Source organism: Micromesistius poutassou, assembly GCF_964030765.1.
Source record: "Micromesistius poutassou genome assembly, chromosome: 14".
NCBI classification, from domain to species: domain Eukaryota; kingdom Metazoa; phylum Chordata; class Actinopteri; order Gadiformes; family Gadidae; genus Micromesistius; species Micromesistius poutassou.
In genome coordinates this window covers 15,940,904-15,952,291 of record NC_140284.1, presented here as the reverse complement: position 1 = coordinate 15,952,291, position 11,388 = coordinate 15,940,904, and the positions used below count along the sequence as shown (strand labels likewise).

Sequence of the window (11,388 nt, the reverse complement as noted above, 5' to 3'; positions counted from 1 at the left end):
CCAGCTCCTCGCTCCTCCTCCTCAGGGCCTCCACCTCCTCCTCCAGCTCCCGGACGCGGCCCTGCGCCCGGAGCTCCGCCTCCGTCAGCCTCCGCCCGATGGCCTCCAGCGCCTCCGCCCGGCCCTCCTCCAGGACGCGCTGCAGGGCGGAGAACGTGCGCTCGCTCTCCTCCACCTCCCGCGCCGCCGCCTCGCGGCCCTGGCTGGCCGCGGCCTCGACCTGGCCCACCTCCTCCAGGCGGGCGCGGATCGTGAGCTGGAGCCGGACCTCCTCCTCCCCCAGCCGGCTCCTCCTCCGCCGGGCCTCCTCCTCCAGCGGCACCACGCCGTGGCGCCGGTGGTCCGTCCGCGCGCAGTCCCCGCACACGGCGGCCCCGTCCGTGCCGCAGAAGCCGTCCAGTGGCCGCCGGTGCGCGGCGCAGACGCGCTCCTGGACGCCCATGGAGGGGGGCAGCAGGCGGTGGGTGCTGAAGGCCTCCAGGACGTGGTGCGGCTCCAGGTGGGTCCCGCAGTACGACGCCAGGCAGTCCAGGCAGGACTTCAGGGCCCCGACCCTCTTACCCTGGCACACGTCGCAGGGCACCTCCCCGGTCCGACCGGGGCCCCCCGCTGGGGCGGCCCCCCTGAACTGAGACGCCACCTCGGCGATGAAGGTGTTCACCCGGAGCTCCGGGCGCCGGGGGAAGCGCTGCTTGCACATGGGGCACATGGCCAGGGGGGCGACCTGCCAGTAGCCCAGGATGCAGTCTTTGCAGAAGTTGTGGCCACAGGGCAGAGAGACGGGCTGGCCGAAGACGTCCAGACAGACGGGGCAGAGGCACTGCTCCTCCGACGTCAGACTGACAGCGGCAGCCATGTCTGAGCCCGGCGGAGGGAAGAGGAGACGGGGGTTAAACGGTCTCCTCTGTCGTCCCCGAGCTGGGACTCGTAGTAATCATCGTATTAATAGCAGCACACAAACGGTGTTGTGTTTCACATAATGAACGTAAAGATCACAGAACGGATCCAGACATAATCAGCTGTCACATTTAATCGGTCCTCCGTGAAGCCTTGGCTGGGAAAGCCTCAGGGAAACACATCAATCAACAAAAGTAATGTACTCTCATAGCTGATATATACACCTCTAACCGGCTCTGCAGCGAGCGGAGGCATCACATCACTACCAGGGAAGGAGAGGAGCTTTCCTCACCTCGGTGGGTCCAGCGTCGCGGAGGTGGAGATGTAAACACAGGAGGGGTGGGCAGCGCGGGGAACACAGGCAGCGGGACGGCGCCTGCTGTCCCTCGCTGGGCGCTGGCGTCCCACCGCGCAACGTTTCTATTTTGAAAGTGACCTCAGAGCCCCCCCCCGCCCCCCGCTGGGGCCGCGCCTCTTAAAGGAGACCCGAGGCAGGGCTATAGATAGCTCATCCCGCTGTCCTCCCCCTCGTCGACCGTCACGCCCCTCATGTGGCGGTCAGTCAGTCAGGGAGGAACGCGGAGGCGGCGAAAGATTCAGGGCGTGAAATATTCGGCAACTCACGAGTCGATTGGATTTAGATTCTTGGGGTCAAAATGGATGCTAAGGAACCAGCGTGATACGAGAGTAGAAGAAGACACCACAATGAGACTAATAAAGAACATAAAACGAAGGCGATCGGTGGGCAGTAGAATGATAACGCATGAGAACATCTGATCATAAAGTCTGGTGGAGACAGTGCAGAGACTGCAGTGAATGACCAGGCATGAAGTGTGGATCAGAAGAGAATGATACCAGATACCGCCGCACTGTTGCTTTAAGCAAATCTAGTTTAGGATTGCGTTTTGGAGGAGTGCCAGAGAGGCCTTCCCCTCTCAGAGTCTCCAGCCTTCTGCCGGTGCCGAGCAGCTCAGGCAGTCAGCAGTTCCACGTTAGGGTGTGTGTGAGTGTGTGTTTCTGATGAACATTTGGACACTGCTGGGTTTACACCAACCAGACTCCAACATGTGATGTGAGCATGTGTGAGTATGGGAGTACAATATAGTGTGTGTGTGTGTGTGTGTGTGTGTGTGTGTGTGTGTGTGTGTGTGTGTGTGTGTCAGGGTGTGTATGCATTTGCAGGTATATGTGTGTGTCTGTGTGTTTTTGTATCTGCGTGTTTGCGCGTGCGTTTTCATGTGTAGGCTTGTGTGTATTTATGGCTTTGTGTTTGTGTTTGTATGAGTGAGTGTGCATAAATGGGTTTTTGTTTGTGCATGTGTTGTGCATGCGTGCGTGTGTGTGTGTGTGTGTGTGTGCGTGTGTTACCGTGCTGAGGGTACAGAGTCTCTGCAGGAGGTCCAGGGCGTCCTGCCTATGGACCCCCGGGGGCAGGAGGCCCAAAGCAGATTCACAGGAGCTGCAGTTCAGCTTCGACTCCATGGCAACCGGCTCCGCCCCTCACACACACATCCTGAGGACACAAGACACTCATTAATTAACTGTAGCTCCGCCCCCTCACACACACATCCTGAGAAAAACGAAAGAAAGAAAGAAAGAAAGAAAGAAAGAAAGAAAGAAAGAAACAGAAACAGAAACAAACTAACTAACTAACTAAGAAGGAAGGAAAGACAGGAAGGAAGGAAGAGACAAAGAAAGAGAGACAGAAAGAGAGAGAAGTGATAATCATCAGAGTCAGTGCAGACCGGACCCCCCACAGAAGGAATCACAACAACAAGGAACCACAAGAAGCTCTGCTGAGCCCCCCCACGGAGACCCCTGCCCCACCACAGAGACCACGTCCCCCGTGGTTCCTCTCCACCAATAGCTGCTAAACCAAGTGACCACACGGGGGTCTAAACATCAAGGCCTCCCTGGACCCCCAGAGGACCGGGACTAGACGCTGTACACACACGCAGTCCCCTGAGTGTGTGTAGTGTTGTGCTCTGAGCGACAGGAAGCCTGCAGCCGGCTGTTATCCACAGTTTCCAGCAGCATGACATCACAGGGCGCCCCCCCCCCCGTGGAACGGGACACATCTGTGTTGACACAGCGCTGCCATCCATCACACCAGGCCGGGGGGGGGGGGGACCAGCAGGAGGGGAACACAGGATCTCCATACCACCTCCTCCTAATGAAGACCCCCTAATGAAGACCCCCTAATGAAGACCCCCTGATGAAGACCTGATGAAGACCCCCTGATGAAGACCCTGATGAAGACCTCCTGATGAAGACCTGATGAAGACCTGATGAAGACCCCCTGATGAAGACCTGATGACGACCCCCTGATGAAGACCTGATGAAAACCCCCTGATGAAGACCCTGATGAAGACCTGATGAAGACCTGATGACGACCCCCTGATGAAGACCTGATGAAAACCCCCTGATGAAGACCCTGATGAAGACCTGATGAAGACCTGATGAAGACCTGATGAAGACCCTGATGAAAACCCTGATGAAGACCTCCTGATGAAGACCCCCTGATGAAGACCTGATGAAGACCCTGATGAAAACCCTGATGAAGACCTGATGAAGACCTGATGAAGACCTGATGAAGACCTCCTGATGAAGACCCTGATGAAGACCTGATGAAGACCCCCTGATGAAGACCCTGATGAAGACCTCCTGATGAAGACCTGATGAAGACCTGATGAAGACCTCCTGATGAAGACCTGATGAAGACCCCCTGATGAAGACCTGATGAAGACCTGATGAAGACCCCCTGATGAAGACCTGATGAAGACCCTGATGAAGACCTGATGAAGACCTGATGAAGACCCCCTGATGAAGACCTGATGAAGACCTGGTGAAGACCCCCTGATGAAGACCTGATGAAGACCTGGTGAAGACCTGATGAAGACCCCCTGATGAAGACCCTGATGAAGACCCTGACGAAGACCTGATGAAGACCTGATGAAGACCCCCTGATGAAGACCTGATGAAGACCCCCTGATGAAGACCTGATGAAGACCTGATGAAGACCTGATGAAGACCCCCTGATGAAGACCTGATGAAGACCCCCTGATGAAGACCCCCTGATGAAGACCCTGATGAAGACCCTGATGAAGACCCTAGCCGTAGCGGGCTGCACTCTGAGGCCTCATGAGGTTCCCGTCCCGGGCCTCAGGAACCAGTGGTGGTTTTTACGAGGAAGCGTTCGCTGCACCGACACGTCCTCCGTTCACCGGCTCGCTCTCGCTCCCCTGACACCGCCCGGCCGCTCACCCCGTCCCCCCCGGCGGTGACGCACCCAACACAAGGCTGTACGGTCACCGTGACGACGGGTACAGACGTCTGAGGACGCTTCCAGACGGGTTGTGAGTTTGAGTCTGTGTCAGCGTTTGAGGATGACTCAGCACCAGGAGAGCCAGGAGCCCCGAGGGCCCGTTGACGACAGGATCCCAGCGCCAGGGGCCCGAGGGCCCAGTGAGGAGGTGATGACAGGTCCGAGTGTGGGAATCAAACACGGGGCTGGCAAGGGTTACCAAAACAGGCTCTAAATAAACAACACTGGTTTATTTCTTTGAATATCTGTTCAAAGTCGCACTTATTGTATGTTGTACGTCCTGGCACTTATAGAAAAAAATAGTCCTTAGCATTGTGTAGCGTCTTATCCTAGCTATCTCTGTTGTAGACTGGGAATGGGTTAACCTAGTGATTCTTAGTGCTTGGCACTTGGTTCTATGAACATCCTCACTGTACCCACAGAGATATATTGTTGTATCTCCTTCTTCTGACAAATGGACTTATTTACTTATTATAAATGTAAGTCTATTGAGGCCTACCAGTGTGTAGGCCTGAACCATAAACCAGTGTAACCACTCAGCCAAACGCACCGCCCGCTGGTGTCAACAGAACAATGAGGCATTCTGGGAGGGGACCTGGGAAGTGTCTGGGTTCCTGCCCGCTCCTCCTCTTCCCAGTTTAGATCCCAGTTGTAGGCCGACCGTTTCCCGCAGGAAACGACCGACGCAGAGAGGCATTTCCGCCGGTTTTTCAAAATCCTGCGCGTCCACCCAGCTTTGGACTTCTGATGGAAGTCGTCCCCCCCGTCCGCCAGTCTCCCCCCCCCCCCCCCCCCCTGCTGGGGTCAAAGGGGAGCCTCAGCGACCTCCGTCTACGGGGGGTCACGTCGCACGCAGTAGGAACGCCCTCCTCCGACCCGCCTCTTCCTCTCTGACATGTTTTGACAGTCCTGCGTGTTGACGAGTTGTGCCAGGTCGGTTAACGACCCGCACTGCGGGGATCCCTCCGCTACCTGCGCTCTGCAGACAACGAGCTCGTTTTCGGTAGTGGGCAGGTTCAGCTGTCACTTCCTCACCCGAGGGGGTCGGATGGATCTCTCGCGGTTTACTCTCTCTTATTGAAAGTTTGAAACAGTTAAGATTAGGCCTCACGCCGAGGCCTGGATTATAATAACCAGCCACTCCCGCTCTTTACAGGCCCGCTCTGAGGAGAAATGGGCTTTAATCCACTCATTGTCCCGTCAGCCTCCATGTCTCTGTGGAGAGCAGGGGCGTAACGCGGGCGCAGAGCCGGGCTGCACGCAGCGGGCAGGGGGCTGCAGGGGGAGACCCCCATCCAGCGGGTCTCTGACCCCCGTCCAGCGGGCCTGAGTCTCACACTGCAGGGGGAGACCCCCGTTCAGAGGTTCTGGGACCCCCGTCAAGGGGGTCTGGGACCCCCGTTTAGGGTCAATATTAAAACATTCTTTCCCCGGTAATCCGGTTGTTCTGTAAGCTCTTTAATTCCAGAACTGAGACCTTCTGAACATAATTCAGTTTAATAAAAAAAAATAGCCCAGACGTATTAATGGCATAAGCTTATTGTCTCAGCAGTATTTATATCGAAACCAGTATCAATGCGTTTATCCGAATATATTGATAGGAAAACCTGAAGGTAGGCCCGGCATCGATCACTTAACGATACAAACATGAATGGAGTTAAGAGAACATCTGATCAGACCTGAAGAACATAAACAAGTGATAGGAAGAGCTGAACAGCAGCAGCACGGGTCTACTCACTGACCTGATAACCACAGCTAACTAGTCAGGAGTAATTAATTATTAGTCAGGAGTAACTACTAGTCAGGAGTAACTAAATACTAGTCGGGAGTAACTAACTACTAGTCGGGAGTAACTAAATACTAGTGAGGAGTAATTAACAACTAGACGGGAGTAATTAACTATTAGTCAGGAGTAACTCATTAGTTAGTACTAGTCGGGAGTTGAACCACCGACCTGGGTCTCCGCGCCGGGGTCTCTCCACCGGCGCGTCGCTCTTTCTCCATCGCGGCGCAAAAACTCCCAAAGCGGCGGTCACATTCTGGAGGTAAGATCAGTGATCCCAGAGCGGGTGGAGCACATCTAACACCAACTAACACCATCCAACATAGAGCCGGGTGGAGCAGATCTAACCCCGAGCGGGGCTGCTTGATGTCTGAGTCTCTGAACGCAGATCGCGGCGTGTAAACCCGCTCCCGCCGCTTAGGAAACGCTCACTATAGGCTGGAGAGTTTAATGAGCTGAGTCTGATCAGGAGAAGGAAGCGTGTGTCATGAGGGCGGTGGTGACTCTGTGTGTGTGTGTGTGTGTGTGTGTGTGTGTGTGTGTGTGTGTGTGTGTGTGTGTGTGTGTGTGTGTGTGTGTGTGTGTGTGTGTGTGTGTGTGTGTGTGTGTGTGTGTGTGTGTGTGTGTATAAGTATGTGTGGTTGTCTACAGGTGTTTCTTCATGTATGTGTGTATATATACTGTAAGTGTGTGTGTGTGTGTGTGTGTGTGTGTGTGTGTGTGTGTGTGTGTGTGTGTGTGTGTGTGTGTGTGTGTGTGTGTGTGTGTGTGTGTGTGTGTGTGTGTGTGTGTGTGTGTGTGTGTGTGTGTTTTCATAGCCTGCTTCCAGTCTGAGAGCTTGTTCACAGAGACGGTCTCTCCTAAGGGGAGGGGGTGACGGTCTCTCCTAAGGGGAGGGGGTGTCGGTCTCTCCTAAGGGGAGGGGGTGACGGTCTCTCCTAAGGGGAGGGGGTGACGGTCTCTCCTTGGGGGAGGGGGTAACTGTCTCTCTCAGGGGAGGGAGTGACAGTCTCTCCTCTGAGGGAGAGGGTGGCGTGGTGAGGGTGGTGGTCTCTCCTCTCAGGGGAGAGGGTGGCGCGGTGAGGGTGAGACAGGCAGGTGTCGCCCTCACTGTCCAAACAGACAGCGCTGAAAGCTGAAATGATGACACTGGCAGCTGGGGTTTGCTCGATTCAAATGATTCATAAATCCAGCCAAATCCTGGAAAAGTGCTGGAAATGTTACGGAAGACACTCAGCCACTGTTAGGTTTCAGCCTGTACTCCCCACACAGAGCTCCACCTCACGGTGTGTGTGGTGACCCAGAACGCACGGGCTGCCTGAGCCACGGGAGGCAGAAAGGTGTTATTAAGACGTCACTGAGATTTACGGTGGACTCTGCCGGGAAAGGGGTCATTCCTGGTGAGGGAGTGCCATGCATTCTGCAGGGGGCCGAGAGAGAGAAAGAGAGAGAGAGAGAGAGAGAGAGAGAGAGAGAGAGAGAGAGAGAGAGAGAGAGAGAGAGAGAGAGAGAGAGAGAGAGAGAGAGAGAGAGAGAGAGAGTAGGTAGACGGAGGTGCTGAAAGAATGTTTGTGTCTATTTATTCAATCATCGAGGCATTCTGCAAACGCTCATAATTACACCTGCGTGCTTACGTACACAGGCATTCATCGGCGCACAGGAATGTTACCCAAATATCTCCTCATTAAAGACACGTGTGGTACTCACATGTACACACACGTTTCCACCTCTACACTGTTAGTAAATGTGTTAATGCACGCATAAACAAATTATATAGAAATAGCAATATGGCAATTAATCAGGAGTGTCTTCGTAGTATGGCCGCGGGAAGTGGCGGCAGCACCCCCTGGTGGCAAGATGAGGAGATATCTTCGTGTTGTTTTTATTTTTATAAATGTATTAGAAAGCATTTTTGCATAATTTTCCAGTTGTTTGGGGATATTTGGATCAATGATTGCAATGCAATACTAATACACTCAATTACTACACACAATTGATGTATTATCATTAACAAGCACGAAAGTTACCACACGTGTTTCCAGCTGCAGAGCCTTTGTCGAGCTGAGAGCTCATTCAAGGTTCAAACACACAAAAAACACCAACGTAAGATGTTTTTTAGAGGCAGCTTCTAAAAAGAGGACAACTGAAGTCCAACGGGCCAGAAGAGCCTCAGTCCGAGCTCCGAGGTAATTTACGATGGGCTGTTGATCTTTGGTCGTCATGACTCCGCCAGTGATTGACGTCCTGTCATTGCTCCCTGTCACTCATCCTCTCGAGTCCCGGAGGTCCGTGTGAGTTCAGTCGATCGGACAGCTCCCCAGAGTCGTGTCATTGCTCCTCCATTGCGAAATGAGTATATTTTGTGTATCCAACTTCAGCACCCCTGACTCAGAACGCCAAAATCACCAACACAACCTCCTCCATCATGTAGTGATGACCTCCACCCAGGTAGCATAACTTATCTAATGACTTGATGCAACACTATCAAACAGTAGCCTACATTTCTAAATAAATAAAGGATTCCAGTTATAGCTAATGCCCCACCTTAACATGTCTATTCTAATCTTATTACACTCCTGGTTTTTATAACTTTCAATAAACTGAATAATTCCCTGGTAACTTTAACAGCCAGCACAGAAAAAAAAATAATTTAGAATAGCAATTTCAGAATTTCTAATTTGCCTTCATTTCTCAGTGTATTTGCTGCTACAGGACACGGTGAACGGTGGGCATCAAACCTGCGGGCTCAGATGTCCCCATGCTGGAGCAAGGCTCTCGGTTACAGCAGGAGCGTGGCGGACCCGATCACCTTTCACAGATCAGGTTCAAGGTAGACCAGTCGATGGCCGACGCAGCCCGCGCACGCTTCGGTTATTACCGGCGTTAATATTTAACGACGGTGCCCAGAGAGACCAGCGAACAAAAGACAAACGACAAGACCCCCAATCAAAGGGCAGCAGGTGAGCGAGACGAGGGATACAATGAGGCACGCGTCCCTCTGTAGGGCTGGTCCCGGATCAGCGACCTGCTGATATAGAGAGACGCCTTAACGCTGGTCCCAGACCAGCGACCTGCTCATATAGAGAGACAACTTAACGCTGGTCCCAGACCAGTGACCTGCTCATATAGAGAGACAACTTAACGCTGGTCCCAGACCAGTGACCTGCTGATATAGAGATACGCCTTAACGCTGGTCCCAGACCAGTGACCTGCTCATATAGAGAGACGCCTTAACGCTGGTCCCAGACCAGTGACCTGCTCATATAGAGAGACGCCTTAACGCTGGTCCCAGACCAGTGACCTGCTCATATAGAGAGATGCCTTAACGCTGGTCCCAGACCAGTGACCTGCTCATATAGAGAGACGCCTTAACGCTGGTCCCAGACCAGTGACCTGCTCATATAGAGAGACACCTTAACGCTGGTCCCAGACCAGTGACCTGCTCATATAGAGAGACGCCTTAACGCTGGTCCCAGACCAGTGACCTGCTCATATAGAGAGACGCCTTAACGCTGGTCCCAGACCAGTGACCTGCTCATATAGAGAGACAACTTAAGACTGGTCCTGGTACTCATCGGGTCTAGAGAGAGACACCTGGAGGTACAGTTGATCAGCCAATACAGCAGGTCTAACCCTGGTTCTCTGCTAGATAGAGTTAACGTGTCGTGCTATACTCCTGTTCAATGTGTCCAGTACATAACCCTGATACACACCCAGCAGAGTGGAAATCAAACAACAGCTCCAGCATAACATGCAGGGGTACGTCCATTTCCTGCAGTAGGTAGCATGACTTCCTGTGCAGCTGTGATTTGAAAACAGAGCAGGGGCTGGCATCGGGTTGAACCACTCCTTCATCCAGGGGCTGTATGTGGTTCTGTATGAATCGCTCTCTGTGGGCCCGGCCCGCGGCCTCGGACCCCTCCCTCGCCCGCCCGGACCCCTCCCTCGCCCGCCCGGACCCCTCCCTCGCCCGCCCGGACCCCTCCCTCCCCTGGACCTCTCCCTCCCCTGGACCCCTCCCTCCCCTGGACCTCTCCCTCCCCTGGACCCCTCCCTCCCCTGGACCCCTCCCCCGGGACGTGCCTGGGTCTGTCTGCTTTGAAAAGAGTCCCTGATCGGCCTCTCCAGCCCGGTGTTGCCATGGTGCTGCTGGATTAGCTGTCGTTATGTTGGGGTTTGACTCCGGCCTCGGCTATAGGTCTGATCCCCAGCCTGATAGGAGGCTGAATTAAGCCTGGATTATGATGGTTCCAACCCACTGGTCTGCTGGCTTTCACCATTATTACTTTAGTACGCCAGTTATGATTAATGACGGTATTTGCTGATGGTTTACTTGAGTGTGCAACATGTTTATACAGCAGATAATTATTGAAGGCTTCAATTATTATCTTCTGTGTAAACTTGTTGCGTTTCATTAGGTTCAACCCAGGAAATATTCAAGCAATGTACGTTTGCACATTCTTTCTTAATAGTTTAGTTTTATAACAAACAAAATTACCTTAAAATTAAAGGTATTCTTCCTAAAAGAACAAAAACTACTCTCTCTCTCTGGTTTAGTAAAACACAAACTAAAGAGACACACTATTGTCTACATCAAGTATACATCAAGCACTTGGTTACCAATCATGGTTAAGTTACAACTTTACATTTATCAAAGTTGGAAAATTTTGTAACCATTTGCACGACTTATATTGGAAGATTTAAAATACAAACTAACTTTAAGAAGCTAGGTGTTGGGTCCTGGCAGAGGAGGACTGGAGGAGCATGCGGCTATCCCAGCCTGAGAGACTGGGAGATCCGTTTACAAGCTGCCATGATGGGGCTTCTTATTGTTAAACGCTGAGGCCATATAGAGACGACCCTTACCAAGCTCTCATGTCAAACATACCTCCCTTCTGATCTCCCCCTTACAGAATGGATCGTTCACATGATGTGGAAATCAAATGAGTCACATGGAATGAAGTAATTAAGAAGTGATCAACATGTACAGAGGCACATAAGGTAGTCCATAATGAAGGAATGTGTGCACAAGCGCACAACCACCCACACACACGCTTACCTTCTGCAGACAGAGCTCGGGGGCTGAGAGGAGATCATGTTAGAGGACAGTTCTTCAGCCAGACGTCCCCTGCATGTGGATCCTCAGGCTCTTAGTGAGCCACCGCGTTGTAGTGTCTCTGGGCTGCTCAGCAGCACACGGCCATCCTGTAGTCGAGAGGGTTCTGTCTGTGAGCAGCGCTGCGACTCCTGGTTCATCTCCCTGATGTCTCTCTGCCTGTACAGCGCTGCGACTCCTGGTTCATCTGCCTGATGTCTCTCTGTCCGTACAGTGCTGCGTCTCCTGGTTCATCTGCCTGATGTCTCCTCCTGTCACCATGGCTCC

General features: G+C 52.9%; 2 protein-coding genes across 2 annotated transcripts in view; both read right to left on the bottom strand.

Moving 5' to 3' along the window:
• LOC311358722 (E3 ubiquitin-protein ligase TRIM11-like) overlaps positions 1–1,298 on the bottom strand; it is a gene marked incomplete at its 3' end in the record, with an annotated part of 2,554 nt that extends 1,256 nt beyond the window's left edge. Inside the window, exons 1-2 of the mRNA XM_084478847.1 lie at positions 1,190–1,298; positions 1–858 (exon numbers count right to left, since the gene is read on the bottom strand). The exon at positions 1–858 is cut by the window's left edge and continues 896 nt beyond it. Coding sequence (XP_084334973.1) covers positions 1–856 — 856 coding nt within the window. The 5' untranslated portion in view covers positions 857–858; positions 1,190–1,298. The remainder of the gene's footprint in view (positions 859–1,189) is intronic.
• Positions 1–6,254, bottom strand: part of gpr156 (G protein-coupled receptor 156) — a 14,436-nt gene extending 8,182 nt beyond the window's left edge. Inside the window, 2 exon segments of the mRNA XM_084478151.1 lie at positions 2,266–2,410; positions 6,177–6,254. Of these exon segments, the coding sequence (XP_084334277.1) occupies positions 2,266–2,379 (114 nt within the window). The 5' untranslated portion in view covers positions 2,380–2,410; positions 6,177–6,254.
• Between the last annotated feature and the right edge of the window lie 5,134 nt (positions 6,255–11,388).